Below are 18735 nucleotides of genomic sequence, written 5' to 3'. Positions count from 1 at the left end.
GGTTTTAGAGGCTGCAGGCCGTGGAGGGGTGGGAACTGTCCGAGCAGAGCCAGCAGCTGGATCGAAGGAACACAGACAGCTAACAGTTGGTAGGGAGGTATAAGGCAAAAGCAGAGCACAGTTTTCTTAAGGCATGTTTCTGTGTGTGGCTTGCTTTCACCTTTGCATTTGCTAAACTGAGATCACCACACTCTTCTCCAAGCCTGGCTTCTTCCTTGAGAAAGGTACAGAGTTCAGCAACACGCCATTTCGGATTGTGGATGAGACCCTTGAGGATTTACTAAACGTACCCTTTGATTTTTCCAGAAAACACCTTTTTTACCCCCAAATAGCTGTATGTACAAATTCCAGTAGAACCCCCCACATTGGCTTCAGGCTCATGGTGAGTTAGGAGTTAAACTGCTGCTGTAAAGCAATTTTATCTCTGTGTTGGGCAGAGGCTGAAACTGAGTCATGTGTGCATATTTGGATACGTCACACCCTCTTGCTGTAGTAGACAAAGAACAAACTAGCTCCTTACCGTAAACCTCATGCCTACAGGATGCTTCTGGAGGACAGATCAATCATTCTTTAGTCCCTTACAGAGGGGAAAAAAATCCCCCACAAAACACCTTTTGAGATGAACTAGAGCAGCATCATTGTTTGGCTAGCTGGATATCACGTACTACAATGAAGATACTGGTTTTCACTGGACTGCTCACTCTTACCTCCAGTCTTTTCACAACAGGTGAGTCCTCCTTTCTGTATCTATTCCTTTTTGATAGTGCTGGCGCTTCACCAGCTTGAATGGGTTGTACACACATGCTTACACAAAACTATAGTCTAGCAAGTCTCACTTAAGGCAGTTTTTTATTATTCCATTTCAGTGACACCTTAACTCCCCACAGTCACTTTCTATAAGGAATTTTATTTAAGGGATCTTTCTGTGCTTACTGAGGACTCGTCTTCTCTCTAGTATTTCTGTAGTGACATGATAATCTTAAACCTGTAGAGTCTTGTTTTTTCTGCTTTAAAATGTTCAACAGAATTATGACCACAGATGGTGCTATTAGAAGGAAATGCTCAGATAACTATTGTGACAAAAATAACCAAAGGAAATAATCAAATAATAAGCCCATTTTTTTTAAAATCACTAAAATTAAAGCTGTTTTCAAAGCTGATTTTTAAAAGTTATTTTATGTATATATACACACATATGCATGCATGCACTTATATGTCTTTTAAAGAGTGACTAAAATGCATGTTCTGGATTAACCATCCAGAAAATTACTAAAAGGGGTGCAGTCTACTAACTATCATTTCAAAACATTCTACCATAAGTCTGCCAGTAAGCACTGATAAAACTGTTTTCCATATTTTATTCCAGTATGGAAGGGTAAAAGAAAAACGCACATGTTTTCATCCAAATTCGAGTTTGCTTCTGAATTCCAGTTTCAAGATGCATGCTCTAAGCTTTATACTAAGTCTTTCTGCATTAAACACAGCTAAGAAAAATTTTAAATGACGGTATTAATTACACAGCTGTTTATTCTGCAAAATCTATTTTGCAACACATGATTTTAGAAAGTATTTTGAACACATTTGTGCTTTATCTGGATATGTCAGTGTCTCTACAAAGTTCTCTACTAAAGACTGAGGAACAGAATGTGTAAGGAACACATTAATAAAAGTGGCATCACTGGCTTTGCCCACATGCTAACAAGATTTACTCACCGAAAATTTTCCTGCTGAATGAGAAGGTTACCAATAAGTTTGATCTAATATCAGCCCAAGCATTTGTTTTCAGTTCTCAAGACTGACTGCCCTTCCTCATGTATGAGGAGCTGAAAAGACCTGGTTTGCTTTGGTCAGAAGCTGAAGAATAACATTAGTTTGATATGTGAGACCAAAAAATTGAGGGTTATTTCAACTTTCTAATTTGAAAGTTTCAGCCTGTATTAGGCAAGACAGTGCTTTTTGCATCTTTTGCAGTCATGCATTTCATCTGCGAAGTGACAAGGATAGTACAGCTGTTTGCTTTGGAAATTCTGATCAAGTCTAGACCAAGGCTTCTGTTTATATGATGAATTACTAACATTACTACTACTGGGAAAAAACCTTCTACAGGTGACAAACATTTCACAAGTGTCTGATATTTTTTTGCCAAAGATTACTAAAAGCATGCAAAATGCAGAAAGATCATCTTGATGCTAAATTCATGCTAAATTTTTAAGGTTGGGTGTGAGATGGCAAAGTGAAGATTGTTCTTGAGTACATTTGATATGAACACCTAAAGCAAAGGAGAATGCCACCAAATCTTTTAAACATATATTGTTTTTCACATGGAGATGTTTACCTTTCTCCATACCTGAAGGTGAATTATATTGCTAATCCAGTAGTTTGTCCTTTTTAATAATTTTAACTTTTTTTTTTAAGCTTCAGAATTTTCACTGAATGGCTCTGCAATTAAAACAGTGTCTCTTATTAAGACTTTCCGTGGAATTTCAGCAAGGGACTATGATTACATCCCCCCTTATGCTATAGAAGGGGAGACAACGACCATCCATATCACAGAACAGAAATGCTCTTCAAAAAAGTCAAATGACTCCACTTTAACAGAAGTGAACAACACCACAGTGGAGTACCTGACCAGTTCTCTGAGCACCAAGCTAATACCCGCCGTCTACCTCAGTGCTGTTTTATTGGGTGTACCATCTAATGCCATCATTTTGTGGATGCTGCTCTTCAGGATCCGGTCAGTGTGCACTGCCATCCTCTACACAAACTTGGCAGTTTCAGATCTGCTCTTCTGCATCATGCTGCCCTTCAAAATAGCATACCACATCAATGGGAACAACTGGATTTTTGGGGAAATGATGTGTCGAACTACCACGGTGGTGTTTTACGGCAACATGTACTGCTCCATTCTGCTGCTCACGTGCATCAGTGTCAGCCGCTACGTGGCCATCGTTCACCCCTTTACCTACAAGAGCCTGCCAAAACGTGCCTATGCCATTGCAGTCTGCGCTACCGTGTGGACCATCGTTTTCTTGTACATGCTTCCACTTTGCATAATGCAGCAAAGCTATTACGTGAAACAACTGGACATTTTTACCTGCCATGACGTGCACAATGCCTGTGAAACAATATCTTCCTTCCAGTTCTACTACTATATTTCTTTAGCCATCTTTGGGTTTTTAATACCTCTTGCAACTATTGTTTTTTGCTATGTCTCAATTATACGAACACTTAAGACTCATGAATGGTTCTGGTATGTTAAAGTCAGTCTTTTGATCCTTACCATCTTTGCTATTTGCTTTGTGCCAAGCAATATTATCCTTATTATCCATCACATCAACTACTACTATTACAACACAGATGGGTTGTATTCTTTTTATCTAATTGCTTTATGCCTTAGCAGCTTAAACAGTTGTCTTGATCCTTTCCTTTATTTTCTGATGTCAAAAATTAGAAGTCAATCCAATATTTATCTAACAATGGTTAAAATATCCAGGGAAAAATGAATTTATTTCTATATTTATATTATGGGAATTATGATTTTGTATAGCATTAACCCGGGCAGCAACAAACCTCAAGTGCAACAATTAAACTTAAAAAATTAAAAAGTGTTAAAAACCCCCACAATCTCAGTAAAATTTACTTCCTTCCACACACCACACAAGAAACATCTTCAGAAATATGCTCTTCTAGCTCTATAATTTTGTCACTCGTATTGCAACATCTGGCATACGTAGATTCAGGGAAGTGGCTCTGCACCTCCATTTCCTTCTGAGAAGATCACTTTCATGGCCATGGAGAAGAAACCAGGATATCTGTCACCACAGCCTCTGAACACCAGAAGAGGGATCAATAGCTGAACGGTACTTTTAGGCCCATTCATGATTTCCAAATACTTCAAATTAGCTCTCAGCCCACAATCACTGCAGCAACAGCGATATGAAAACAAGTTTTTGGCCCAGTGGAAATGTGAACAAGTAAAAGTGTTTTCCACATGCCTGGGAGCTGTCGAGCTTTGCAGAAGCTCCCTGTCACATAGCCAAGAGCAAATACTGCCCTGAATGTTGGAAATAAAGAGCCAGAGTCCCTATATGTTTAACAGCAGTAAATCTACAGCTGTAGACATGGAGCCTGACACTTCCAAGGCAGCATCTCCTATAAGGCTGCTTAACCAGATTTGCATTGCAGACTTGTTCTTCCACTTCGTCAGTGCCTGCACTCCTCTAGCCCATGAGGATTGCTGGGAGCTAACCCTTATCAGTGTGAATCCAGGCATGTATTATTCTTGCTTGGTAAGCAAAACAGGGAAGCTATTTTGTAGTATTCTCTATTTCCACATCCTCACAGGAAACATCTAGTGTTACAAATACTGAAGCTAGTTGTGATTGATTGTCCACATTAATAAAGCAAAGGGTCAGCTTTTACATTTACGGAAACTCAAGAGCTACATATATACTAACTGTAAGTTCCTACAAAATGAGCTCAGTGGTTAGCGCATTTGTATTTGTAACTGCAGTAAGACAGCGATGAGAAAAATGTTTTACAAAAAAAGATTTTTTTACAATAGTATTGTAAAAAACTTTACTTAAATAAAATCATTTGCACTGGAAAATGTCTTCAAGGAATTTGCATCCTGGGAAGACTCCCCCTCTTCAATTTCTTCTTGCTCCTAATTGAAGTTAGTTTTAATCATGTCATTACCTCAACATGAACAAGAACAGATTTTAAAGATAACTTTAAAATAATCAAGGTGTTATACAACTATTGTAAATACAAAAAGTGTGGACCTAACTGTAAAACCTGTGTGCCTATCACTCAAAAAAATCAAATAACACAGGAACCATTTCAGAGTTTGGCACATCTGTTTAAACTTCTCGTGTATCCATAATACACTCCCTCAACACAGGGTCTCCCTTCCCTGGGACCTGAATACACTTGGTTTGAAATGGCCTTGAGAACTGTTAGAAGCTGTGGTTTAACTTACAGGAATAAATACATTCCAGGTTTGCATTTTCAATTTCAAGCAAGGAACAAGTAGGTGTGATCTGAGATTAAGACCTGTAACGAGTACTGGGAGATTTGGGTGCAGACTCTACTTTCCCAAGGCCACCACAGCTACAGGGACGTGACAGCAGGCTGGTTAGAATAAGCAAATAGGTTTGACCGATATGTTTTTCCAGACACTGGGGAACACAGGAAGTTCACAGGCAGACCTGTCTGATCCTTGTAAATCAAATACTTCCTTTTGCCATGGCTCACTCTTAAAACATGCTAAATACAATTAAAGGCAGATCTGCTTTCTAAACAGGGCTCAGAGTGGGAAATAGAATTTAGACATTGCATGATCTTTTTAATTGTGTTTGGGTTTCTTTTTTTTAAGGAAAGTTCAATCCAAATCATATCTTTACCTAAGCAATGGTGATGTCTGTGTAACTAACTGGCATAGAGAGTAAGTCAGATTAATGCATCTGAATATTTCTCTTGGGAGCACATTTAGTACAATGTCTTGCTCTCTTCCTAAACAGGAGCAATGGTCCTGTTTACAGAGGGGATGTTTTAAGTAGCTGTCAAAGGACTGCAGAGACAAAATATCTCAGGAGAGAAAGGCCATCGGAAGTCTCTAGGAACGTCACAAATTTTTGAACAAGAAGATTTCAAAGAGATTACACAGTTTTTGATCCAAAACTTGGAGACATCCATTTGTTTCCTACCAGCACATTCACACGGGGACAGAACTAGGCACCAGGTTTGCACCCACCCAGGGAGTGCAGCGGCAGGCAGCAGGAGCAAGCCAGGGCAGGGCTGCTCTGTGCAGCCACCTGGGCACCTGTGGGCTCTAGGTCTCTGCCTCAGGGACATCCCAGCTCGCTACGCATGCACAAAGGGTCTGGCACGTCCCAGGCCAACACTGTGCAGCCACCACCCACGTGGACACTCTCTGCATGCAAATACCAACCCTGGTCCTTCCAGGACTGGTAAAGTAGTCAGCTTTTCAGGATCCAGGGCTCAGTGAAACCAGTCCTTACTTGGGAAGCCAAGCAAGAAATTGAGATGTGCAAACGGCTTTTGAAAGCTCTGATGGTGGATTGTGGAAACACACTGTTTCACAGTGGGTACCACAGGTGAGGTGGCAAGATAGCTGGAAGATATTTCTACAAGCTGAAGTTCAGTGACTTTCTCCAGCTGACCGTATTACTTTAGGAACACATGTGAATTGTAAGCGTCTTTTCCAAACACTGGACATTTTAAGTGCTGTGCTAGTAGCTTTAGTTAATCTTGTGTTCAGTCACATCCTGCAAGCTGTTAGGCTGATCTTTGTTTATGCTTCCCTGAGCTGTGATGCTAACCAGGACACTGCTTTTGGGGAAGCAGATAGCAATATCCTGCTGAGATAGGTTTAAACTGAAGGCACATACAAGACAGCCAGTTTGTTGTTGCATGATGAAGCCAGAACAGAAATACGTAAAAACTCCACTATTATAAAACACCAGATTTAAGCAGCTAAGGCTCCTCAAAGTACTTTCCAGAGGTTTGTTAAGGAACACCATGACTTCAGCATGACTATGACTCCTTTCTGGCAAAAGCCTCAAGTTGCATCCATATTGTAACTACCTGCCTGACACAGTCTAGTAACTAGATCCTTGCACAAATTCATAACTACGTCAGGGCTGCTGCTGCCCTCGGTTTGTAATAGCTGCAGCGACCTAATAGAATTAAAAATGAAGCAAGCTTATGTCAAGTCAGTAGTGACACATACGCAGAATATGTCTTAGTATTAATACATCGAGAATTAATCACTTTTGCTAGTCAGAATAAGTTGTAGTGGAAAATTACTTAGTGCCAGTTTGTTGTCATTGGCTTATTTACAACCCCATTGGCACAGTTAATCCGAACATCAGGGGAACAGGACAAGGACACACATGTAAGTGACAAGAACTAGCATTTCAGTTCTGACAAACAGCAACAGTTAAGGCTCTAACCTTGCATTTCTGTGCTTTGGCATGGTAGAGAACATCCTGATAATGCCTTGCATTTACTGGTCTCACATCTTGCAGCTTGGCTGTGGGCAACAGTAGGGCTTCTAGAGTTTTCTCAGGATTTCCTTGGTCAATGGCTTCATTAATGTGGCCAACTGCAATGATTCCTATGAAACAGAAAAGTTATTAAAGACATAGTTATGAAAGAAAGATGTAAGTTATCCGATATGAGGTACAAACAAAGCAGTAACATGAAGAACAGAAAAATCAAGTAACAAGAAGCAGAGGCAGCAACAGAAGCTGAATTTAAATTATTTTTGCTCAAGAATTCATGTGAAGATATTAAGTTGTACAGTTTTCCTTTCTGCCACTCTTATTGGTTCATCTGAATCTACCTCTTATAAAAATCAAATTTATCCTACCCAAAAACCAAAACCAGACTTCCCTACTTTCAGGGCAGGAGTATCTACATGAAGCTTAAGGAAAGGTTGGACATCACATCTAAATATGTTTACCTACATATTGGCTTACAGTCCTGAAAGACTTATTTTCAGGTAATTTCAGACCAGATTACTTGAAACCCTGATTTGGACAAATACAAACATACTGACCCTGCAGCTACCGCATTACATTGCAACTTAACCTCATTTTTTAAATTTCACCTTAAATAACCAATCTGATAATGTTGACCTTATGAGAAATCACTTGATTGTTCAGACTAGTGGCACTCAGGACTTCAGTCAGCAAGTAACATGGCCCATTGTATTTAATAAAACCTCTAACTCATTTTCTTCACAGTGGTCTCAACATCTTATTTCCTCCTACCCCCAAATGGTGCTGAAATGTGCTGCTCGGGGTACTTTCTCCCTAAAGCCACCCCAGAAGGGCACCAGCCAAGGGCTTCCCCATCTCCTGTGAGGGATGGCATACCTGATGGCAGCGGATCATCTCTCACCAAGTCTCTCCCAGACCCACCAAAGCCCAGCTGGCGGCACAGATCCATGTCCTCATAAGGCTTTGGGAATGAGCAATTTTCTGGGGTGCTACCAAAGAGGGGCTGTGCAGACATGCAGGCTTGCTTATGGAAACAGAGGCCACCCTTCTTCCTCTCCTCTCTGCCCTAAATAACCATCACTGGCCAGAAGCTAGCGTCACTGAAACCAAGTGCAACTATTTTAATACTAAATACTGACTCTCCTAGTGCAAGACCACCTTTCTTAAGGCCTGTTTCAACTTCTAGTGACTGCAGAGATTCAGACAAAAAAGTGATTATGTCAGTCAAATGAACTGTTCAGCATCCCACCAGGCTGGAGGGTACACATTGCGAGCAAGCCGCGAGGGTCCGTGGCAACCACTTGACTAGATTTAGGAAGCAACAATCCAGTTATTTTTTGTATTTCTGTAATATAAAGCTTCCTTTACCAGTATGAAACAGTAGCACGCATGACACCAATGGCAGTGCAGGAAGGGCACACACACCACGCATGAGGGGCACACACACTGGAAACAGCCTGCACCTTACAAAGGCTCTCAAATTATATTCAACTGCTTCCCAAATGGCAAGCAGTCTGAAAGCTGCCCTCTCCTTTCTTGCTCCAGCAAATCAGGCATAACTCGATAGCCTCAAATTTTAGTTTTAAAAAAAACCAAACCATACTTCTGTATCAGTGGATAAACTTGATCCTTTAGCATGACCAGCTATCACGTCTACTGTAACACCACACTTTTAGGGCAATACAGTTACATTCAGCTTCAAAAATAAACTCTAAATCCATTTCTATTAGGCAAAGTGGGCATAAGAAGCTACTCTCAGATGGGAAATCAGGTTACCTAAAAGGAAAGCAGGACAGATAGTTGCACTGCATAACTTCTTACCAGCTGCCTTGTGAAAAACAAGGGCTTGGAAATAGTTTAACATTAAAAAACTCTTTTCCACAGGACACTGCCTGTAATTTCTTCCACTATCCCCTAATATGCTTTTTGCTTACAATTTCTGCAAAATCCCCAAAGTGACACCATCCAGTGCAAATACTGAAAGATACTGCCAAGTGGGCAGAACCATGGCATTTTTTTTAGCATTGCAGAAGGCAGGCACCCTATGATATCTTTCAACCAGCCGTAACATAACTAGGAATAATTCAAGGAGATTTAAAGAGCAACGGGCATTCAAAATTATTTAATGCTTTTCTCTCTTGAAGAGTGTCTGTACAAGGCCATTCAGCACAGAATTTTATGTACCAAGGACGAGACTACCATCTCTGCAGGCAAGGTAGAGGAAGAATTACTTACTTTCATTTTCTTCTTGAATTTGCATAGTAACCATGTCAATGCAGTTCTGGATATCATTCCAGCTTAAATAATCTTGGCCTTGAGATGAAGCCTCTGACTTAATAGACAATAGTGTATCAGCATAACTACAAGAAGATATAAAATACAGAAGTGTACTTCATATACAAGAAACTGCCGTAAAGAATTAGTCAGATGTATCATCCACCACTTAGTGCCTAGTATTTTTTCCAATGAATTTCAGACAAACTCATCTCTTGCCAGAAATAATACAGACATGCAAGCCTCCTTGCTGGTTCTACACATGCATTTCATGATCTGAAAAAATGGCCCTGTACACTAGTTCAGAGCACTTTTCTTGGCAATATGGGATGATGGTAATACACACACTGGACGTACGCTTTGCTGTATGGTGCTACAGATAAATCCTGCTCTGATTTGCCCTTCCAGCATTCAGCAGCCTTCATTTAAGGGCTTCCTGAACTAGAGGTTATGTATCACTTTGCTAGTTGCAAACAATGCTGTGCTCCATTAATTTATCAACTCTAATTTGAAATCTTATATATTCTTGAGGAATGACTCCCACTATTTAAGTGTTTTGTGAGATGGCAGTTCCTTATGTAAATTTTAAACTTCATATTTGATAGTGTCCAATCTTTTCTCGCTCCAATTCTCATAAAAAAATAAAAACTGAAGTTATAAGAGAAGCTGGCAACTTTTATTAACCTTCTCCACATCATTAACTTTTGCAGACCTCTATCATATTTCCCCTATATTCTCTCTTCTAGGAAACACATTCCTAACAAGTTAATCTCTTCTGGTAGAAAGCCATTGAATGCCATCTCCCTCACTGAACTTTTTCTAGCTCTACTGTATTCCTTCTGGTATTGTGCAGTCAAAGCTTCCTGCAATATTCAACATATGGTTGGCAGCACAGATTTACACAATGGCATAATAAAATTCTATTTTATTCTCTACTCCAACTAATTCCTAGAATTTAATTTGTATTGACTGGCAGCTTAATCTAAAGATCAGGTCACAGTAACACCAGCCAAAAAAGCTGCACTTGGACACTTTGGGGCCCATTTCTGTATATTTATAACATTGCTTCTCTTGCCCACAAGCACCACCTCACATTAGCAGAGCCCAAGCGGCAGAATAATTTTGCTCCACCTTATGGCATTCTGCTCCCTCTAACCAAAACACTGGCCTCTTATTCCTATCCCAACTGCCTTCCTTCCAGCTTTGAGACACCTAATAAGGGCCACTTTCAGACTCATGTCCCCTGGAAGCCTGGTGAAGATCTTCAGCCACTTTTGGCTTTTGCCAAAGTGACAAAAATGACAAAGTGACAAAAATGTCGCTTTTGCCTAGTAATGCCTTCCAGCAGCAGATGGAGGTTTCCACCAGCTGTGACAGAGAGGCAAGAACCAGCCCATGCCCCCACACTCTCCCCCACATGCCAGGGGCTCAGGTCTTACAAATCATAATTTGGCCTGATGTTTTTTGCAGATAACACAAAAGAGCACAGAGGTAGCAACACATGGCTGTGACCAGTCAGGAATGTACCAATGCAAGCAGCTGGCAGCTGAGTGAAGGCTATAATTTAATGTTAAACATGCACATGTGCACAGTGTTACACTCTGCTTTTTAGCAAGCAGGACTGTGCTACATTTTTCAGACCTTTGCAATTCTCAGGCAAAAAAGGGATCAGCCTTGTTTTAAGGGACTTCCTGGAGCTTAAGGCATTAAACACTACCTCATTCCAAAGATCTTCCTTCAGAATTGCAGAGAGGTTACTGATTAACAGTTTCCAGCTGCAGTTGGTTCACGTTTTAGTGTCTGCAAAAATTCTTGTCAGATCTTAATGTTTACTTTCTGAGGATATTTTCCCTGCACCTCACACATCCTCTGCCTTCAAACATCTGAGGTTGTGCGATTGCTTATACTTAAGGATACACAACCAGTTCAGCAATTGTCACATTATCCTTTATTAATTTATAACACAGATGTTTATCTTGCAGCTCTTTCAGCTTCATAACCACAACACAGGACAGCCCACCTAGTAAAATGCCTACTTATCCTTTTTGCAGAAGTTGCCAAGTCTCACCCAGCCAACATAAAATGAACCTTTACCGTTGAAAGCTTTCCTCTTCCAGATTATTGAAGCCAATGCATGGGTTTCTGAGATGATTCTTTATCATTAGGATGTCCTTATTTTCCAAGGCCTGGTTTAGCAACACAACAGCTGACAACATTTCTACTGCAATAGACAGTTCATCGTGTGCCAGGTAGTTCTGTAGGACAATAATGTATTGCAGTCAGGAAGCTAAATAAGCAGTGTAACAAATTTAAGTTACACAGTCTAGATACCATCAAGGAGATGGACTTGATTTAAAAAGCCTGGCAAATTTCCTAGTCACAGGCATATCAGATTAACACAACACTGGTGAGAGAGTTTACTGGGTTTGCTACACCTTGAGGCTTTCATTCTTTTGCCCCACAATCCCATCTATTCTGGTCTTACCCTCATAGCAGGGGATTACTTTTCTACACAATATATAAAACAGGATTTTTCATTAAGAGCATGCAACAATTAAAAAATGACAGTTGATTTGTTGCAACACAAGAGCTCAGCCAGAGCAAAGTGTGTCAAGAAACAAATTCTGTGATTCAATATTGCCTATTCAATGAAAACCACTCATGCAATACATAACACCATGGCAAGAGAATTAAGTCTCATTTTATACAACAACATGCTATGTTTGTGCTCTTTCGTGGTTTGACTACATAACATCAGTGAGCAGGTTGTAAGCTTTTCACTCTTACCACAGCATTCTGTTGTTGGAGGTTGAACAGCTCAGTCTGATAGACAGCAGCAGCAAATGAATGAACAACAGGCAGCTGCGCCTCCGGTTTCATCAGTGCAACCAGTGTTTTACTAGGATCACTGTTACGAATTGCAGTATTGATATTGTCAACTGCTATAAGTTCTAGAGAACAGCAGGGAAAGAAAAGCCTATTAATTTTCATATGCCATTTGCTTTTTATGCCATGTAGATAGCAGTTAGGCTATTCCAGAGAGTATAATTTACTGTCATTAGAGAAGAAACATATTTGTGTGAGATTCTTGAAAACACAACTACTGAATGTTTTAAAAACAGTGTCTATTCAAAGGTATGCAGCAAATAAGTGACTGGAAGACTTTAAGGTTTCTGGACTTTTAGATATTAGAGACTGCTTATTGTACCTTTAACCCAAAACAAGGAGCTGACCCCATCCTAGCACAGAGAAAGACCTAACATCCCTCCTGGGTTTGCTTGTGGCAGGTACTGCTGGGTACATCAGCTGCAGTGCCTCAGTCTTGCTTCACCCCAAACACTCCTCTTCTGCGCCATGTTTCCTCCCTTGCCTCCTCCTTTTGGTAGGACTTAGCTAGCTAGAACGAGCCTGTCCTGCAACACCAACAAAATTTTTATTGTTCATTTCAGGAGGCCTGGTAGAAATCAGCCAAATATGTTGGGGGATTGAGATTTTCAGTAGCTGAACTGATGGAAAACCACATGCTACAGCTTCTAGGACTTCCTCTGCATGCCAGCACCTGTTTGTCTAACAGTGTGGAAGATCAGTCCTCACAAGCACTGCCATCTAGAAATTATCCCCTTCTCTACAGCTCAAATTTCAAATTAAACAGACCACCATAAAGGAGTATGAGCATAACCCTTTTTGGTACCTAAACAACTCGCCTGTTTTGCTTATTGCTGAACTGACTTCAGCAGAAGTTTGAACCACAGTAGAAAAATGCTGAAAAACACTTCCCACTCGGGCAGCTGCAAAACCCTTGAAACACGCCTTAGCTTAGTCACAGCCACTGTAATTGCACACCTGAAGGAGCCAGCTCTGGAGAAACCCAGGCCAGGACGCACCCAGGAACATGTTGTACAAGGGACTGCTCTTGTCTTGCACAAAAGGAAACAACCTTGAAGGTTAGAGAGCATGAGGCAGAGTAAAGAATGACAATTACGTAAGTGTCATTTCCATCAGCAAAATAACCCCCACCTCCTCTACCTTATCTTATGGCTTTTCTGTATATTATTATCCAGGGAATGCTTTTAGTCACCACTAACTGCTCAAGTCTGTACAGGACTGCTTGTACAGCAGACAACATCCACAGTTCACGTATGCAGCAACACTCGGATCTTACTATTACAACACAGAGACTTTGAAAACCTTTCTAAGTAACAAGGCCCACCTAAACAAGCCCCTTGCCTCTCATCTCAATTGCTCTGAAGCATAGTCATATGGGGCCATGTTGTGATTGATGGCTCTGTCTATTGGCTATTCCTGAGGTTAGAAAAAGGAAAGGCTCTCAAAGCTACAGCATTCATGCTTTTTTTAGAGAAAAGACCAAAGAGGAAAAGAGTCAGAGTCCACAAATGGACTAGACGAGCTCTGTAGTTAATAACCAACCTACTGATTTCTAATTCAGGAACTGAGCATGCAACTTGCAAAACACACTTTACATTGTTCACATTCCAGTAAAAAAACCCACTATTTTTTCCTTTTCAAACCAAACATAAGAAACAAGTTGCTCTCCAGATTGCTGTTATGGCTTTTCATACACCACATTTTTCCTTCTCATTTCCTTTACCAAGGAACAACTCTTTTAGAGGAAGTACTGCTTACCATGCCTAACCAATCTAAAATAAAGTAACATTTGAGGTAGCAAGTCAAACTTATCTTCTGGCTTATGTTGACCTCACAGTGCAGCCTTTAAGTCACATTACGAAAGCAATCAGCCTGGATTCAAAGCATTGGAAATAATACCAAGGACAAAACAGCCACTAAGCCATGCCCAGATGTAGCATGAAACGACAGCATTTTAACCAAAGCTGAACTTCCTAGCAAAGAAGTTCCCAGTCAAAAGCAGGAATACATGCACTGCAAATTTAGATCCCCCTTAACTATATTTTTTTACAAACTATAACTTTTGTCTTGTGACATTCTTAGTAGTCTAAGAACAGGTCAGATTTAGATATATGTGTCTAGAAGTGAGAATAATTTTCCTCTGTGATGTGATTGCAAAATATTCTTCCATGTGATCATTCTATTTTTATTTTTCCATGTGATCATTCTATTTTAATTCTACAAGGATGGTCATTGCTCCCCAGTGAGAATTAATACTGCACTAATAAATATCTGTTCAAGCCATCAAGCCATGCATTGTCTTCAGTTTTAGCCAATGTGTTTACCAGTGGCTTAAGTTATTCAAAGTAAAAAGCGTTAGCTACCTTAGATAAGAGTATATCCAACGCAGCACAGATTGGTGACTTGGCAATTGTGACACCGAGATGAACAGTTATGAAAATAAAGTGCAACACATATGGTTTCAGTTTGAGAAACCTTGTTTACATGCAAGAAATTGTAGAGTCAATTAATCAGCTTAACATAATTAAACGGTGATGGTAAAAAATGAGTATTAAAACAGTTACTCACTAAGCTTGTGAGCCTCAGCTTCCGCATTGGCAACACTAACTTCTTTCTGTATTTCACTTTTGTCGAGCATATTTGGAACCCCTGCTATCTAACAGATCAGAAAAAAAGATTTAATTATGCTTTTAAGTTTGATGGGAGATAAGGGATAAAACCCCTTTGACAGGACACTAGGATTTGATTGTACTATCCCCTGTGCATCAAATACAATGTCACAGTAAACACAGCATTAACCTGTCCCTGTGATTTTCATCTTTCTCAAAATGACGGGTTTTCTTCTTAAAACCCAACTGACTCTCATTTGCTGTTAATGATTCAATATTACCTTTTGTTGTACTCAAGTTATAACTTGTTTTCAAAACAAACATAGTATTAGGGGTTGCATGCTATATCTCAAATTTTCATCTTGTTTCTTAGTAACTACTTACAAGGGCATCATGCTCTTTAGAGCAAATGCAGCTACTCTGGTGTCAATTAGTACAGTAGTTATTCTAAAACCTTTATAAAACCGTTTCGTAAGTGATGCTGAAGGCAGAGTAAAGGCAATTTCTCTGGATTAAGATCAGCTAAGAAATGCAAACTGATGTGTAGTATCTGTTCCATTAAATTACCTGCATTTTCTGTTCTTTAGAATCACACAATTGCAATAGGTACCATGAGGAATTTTGCGGCAGAACTTCAAATAGGCTCAGAGCAGGACGGTTCAAACCTGCCATCAGTGCCACTTCATCTTGCTGGTCAATAGCCTCATTCACTTGGACTAAAGCTATGTGAACTGAAATGAAAACAATGCTTATAAACAGCAAATACGTTTTTGTGAAGAAGTAGTCCATTGCTGTCAGCATCTCACTTGTTATAAAAGCCAGCGAGGGTCGCAATCTTTATCCAGCAGAGGATTATCTATTTCAAGACCAGTCCTACAAAGGGAGTCTGGCTCTGTGCGAGCCTGTGTGGGAGCAGTTCGACCACAGCTAAATGGAAGCTTAGGAATGAATTTTGGCTCTATATAGAAGAGGGGGACAAAATTTACAGTATTCTGCACACAAAAGGAACTCAAACATAAGGAAATAGAGCAGGCAACAAATTATTCGATTCTGAACTGAGGAATCCTTACAACAAAAACCACACACACAGACATTAACCCCCCAAAAGATTAGTAGAGAAGGAGCAGCAAGAAAAAACTGTTGTAGACAGACATCAGCTACTTCTGTATATTTCATAAAGTTTCCACAGAAACATTTTGTTTGTTCATGTGGGTTCAAGTCATGTTCAGCTGGAATCTGGGAGATCACGTGTTATGTGCACACTTCTGTAAGGATCCAGAATAGCTTACTGTTTATCTTATTGATATTGCCTTGAATCTCAGCTTGTGTCAGCAGCTCCTCATAGACGTCTCTCTCTTCTTCAGAGATTGTTCCATTCTAAGAAAACAAAATTGTTGCTAGTACACACAAATCTTTGCCGAGAGAAAAGTTATTAGCGGGAGTCATCAAAACTGCATCAGCTGAAATATTTGCTGGATGTATTTGTAAAGGAATTTGACCACATGAACTAAAAAAATCAGCACTTCATGGTAACTGGCTGAGCAATATTTAAAGCATTTTCTACTTCCTGTAAAATAGCCATGTAAATATAATGTAGCATTGTTCAACTACAGAAAGCATTAGCTCTCATGTAAAAAACAAAGCAAATAATTGCACATTAAAGATCTGTGGCAGAAGTAATACTTTATCCTCAAAAAAGGTATCATTCTTTTTGCAACTTTTTAAACAGAAAATTTGTTTTTTCTAAAGCAGTTGATAGAGGAAAACCAATCTTTATTTGTTTTTAGTCTTCTGGTATTTTATCCTTTAGTCAAAGTCAACCTACATCATACTCATAGTAACCATATTATAAAACTGGCTGTCAGCTTGTTGCATTGCCATTATTTATCTTATTTAGCTTAAAAGTGTTCTTTTTTCCTAATTATACTAATTTTTAAAATTAGTTTAAGTTAGTTTTTAAAACAGTAATACTACAGCATGAGAAACAACATGAAGGAACATGTATAGTAAGAGCCCTAATAAAATACCACTACCTTAAGTCTTGCATTTGATTCTTTTCTCCTTTTAGCTTCAAAGAGTTCATTCTGATAGTCCTGTGCAAGTTCCTCATCCACATTTAGCAACATTGCATTTGGGTTCCTCAGAGTTGCAATGGTTTGCTCAGCTCTTCTCCTCTCAATAGCTTCGTTAATTGCTATTACTGCTGCATGCACTAAAATTAAAAGCACAATCCTAAACTTCAGGAAGCAAAACATATTCAAAACTGTCACTGTTTCTTCTGATTTATTTGAAATGAATGTTTAATCTATATGTTCAACAATTTACATATTCCCCTTCAAACATCCCACTCTGAAGGTTTCCCCTAGACTGCAGCAACAAAAGCACTCCATGTTTGCTCAAATGTGGCACACTGCTGTCTGTTCCATGTTCACCCTTCTCCCAACTAGGGGTTACTATTTTACTGACAGAAAATAAAACATGAGGTACATTTTATTGTCCAAGTCTTATGTCATTTAGATGGCAATTATATGCAGGAATTGAAAAGATTTTTGGTAGTTTTTCTCTTAAAGCTACTTTCATGCCCATGAAGATACAAGACACATGAAAGTATTGTCTAAACTAACTATATCTGAAGAATAGTACACAAGAATAAGGAAATCCAAACTCCATGAAACTTGTCCTCCAGAATACATAGTTAAGATTCCCTAGGCAGGGTGCAGCCCTGCACTCCACATCTAAGCCTTCCTGTGATGAACTGGTTCCTTGTCTGAGGATCTCCATGAGCAGCTGGGGAACCAGAGAGACAGTGATGTAATGGCCGTTACTTCTGTCACCTGCAAAACCACAGGACAGCAAACTCCTAACAGGGTGAGAGAATACCCAAAGAGCTTTGCAGGGTTCTCAAAACATTACTGCACAGGAAAAAGGGAGTAAGTGTCATAGGACTCACTACAGCTATTGACCAGCTTAAGTGTTAAACCTTTCCTTTGAGAAAACAAGAAAACTTCAAATACTAAATAGATGCTTGACTCCAAGATTTTAGGAGTCAGAAATGCTCTTGTTTTTCCACACAGCAAATTTACATGAATGGACACAATTAAAACCTCTTGCAGCTGCATTAGGTGTAGAGTGATGGCTAACACACCCTTCCGAGGTATTCCCTGCACACATTTGGCCCTAAGATCAGTCTAGACTAAGGACTTCACTAGAGCTACAGTTTGTCTGGACCTTCATGCCACAGAGACCCCAACAACTGTCTGGTGGCACATTAATTTCAAAGATTTTACAGACATTTCTATTTAAAATGTAATTCTTGATAAATGTTTATCTAGATCGTACCCCAAAGGAGGAATGCAGCAACTCCCCATTTATCACCACAGCAGCTTGTCTAGGATTTACTTTCATGCCACCAATGAGATGTGTGAGGGAAAACACAAATGCCATCTTTCCTTATTCGATCAGTATTTAATTGCTATGTGGCCTTGCATGGTTTTGCTAAACTGGAGAAAAGCATTCAGTAAAAAGCACTTTTCTGGATTAAGTTCAACTAAGGGCCTATATATCTGAGTTTAGAGCCTTCATTTTCTTTCAGTAAATAAAAGAAATGAAAGATGCTTGTCAATGATTAGGAAATTTGAGTTTTTAGAAAAACAAAGGACTACAAATTTAAGGAAGTAGAACAGAAAGGCAGACCATTGGAAACTCAACATGGGTAAATGAAGCATGAAGTGAAGTTATACGCTCTCAGAGGGGGCAGTTACTGGAACGACTTGACTAGCTGTTGGTGGATAACCCATTGCTTAGCATTAAATTCATGCTAGAAAGTTGTTCTGAAATTATTTCGCTCTAGCTCAGTTCAGCACAGCATCGGATGGGAAACAGAATCAGCTGGCATGGTGGAGGAGAAGAAGAGAGACAGACTGGTTCCTTTGACATTG

General features: G+C 39.6%; 2 protein-coding genes across 6 annotated transcripts in view; one reads left to right on the top strand and one right to left on the bottom strand.

The window, feature by feature from the left end:
• Positions 1 to 18735, bottom strand: part of IQGAP2 (IQ motif containing GTPase activating protein 2) — a 130047-nt gene that overhangs the window by 33875 nt on the left and 77437 nt on the right. For 2 of the 5 annotated variants that reach the window (XM_030004394.1, XM_030004397.1), the window contains exons 8-15: positions 16831 to 17009; positions 16087 to 16174; positions 15365 to 15528; positions 14757 to 14844; positions 12090 to 12253; positions 11397 to 11557; positions 9264 to 9388; positions 6978 to 7141 (exon numbers count right to left, since the gene is read on the bottom strand). In XM_030004394.1, coding sequence (XP_029860254.1) covers positions 6978 to 7141; positions 9264 to 9388; positions 11397 to 11557; positions 12090 to 12253; positions 14757 to 14844; positions 15365 to 15528; positions 16087 to 16174; positions 16831 to 17009 — 1133 coding nt within the window. The remainder of the gene's footprint in view (positions 1 to 6977; positions 7142 to 9263; positions 9389 to 11396; positions 11558 to 12089; positions 12254 to 14756; positions 14845 to 15364; positions 15529 to 16086; positions 16175 to 16830; positions 17010 to 18735) is intronic. The other 3 variants (XM_030004395.1, XM_030004398.1, XM_030004399.1) reach the window with 3 other exon arrangements.
• On the top strand, positions 457 to 4685 carry F2RL2 (coagulation factor II thrombin receptor like 2). The gene is made up of 2 exons (XM_030004400.2): positions 457 to 727; positions 2416 to 4685. The coding sequence occupies exons 1-2, from the start codon at positions 670 to 672 to the stop codon at positions 3501 to 3503; spliced, it is 1146 nt and encodes a 381-aa protein (XP_029860260.1). The 5' UTR covers positions 457 to 669; the 3' UTR covers positions 3504 to 4685.

Source organism: Aquila chrysaetos, chromosome Z, assembly GCF_900496995.4.
Source record: "Aquila chrysaetos chrysaetos chromosome Z, bAquChr1.4, whole genome shotgun sequence".
NCBI lineage: Eukaryota > Metazoa > Chordata > Aves > Accipitriformes > Accipitridae > Aquila > Aquila chrysaetos.
This window is presented reverse-complemented; position numbering and strand designations above follow the sequence as displayed.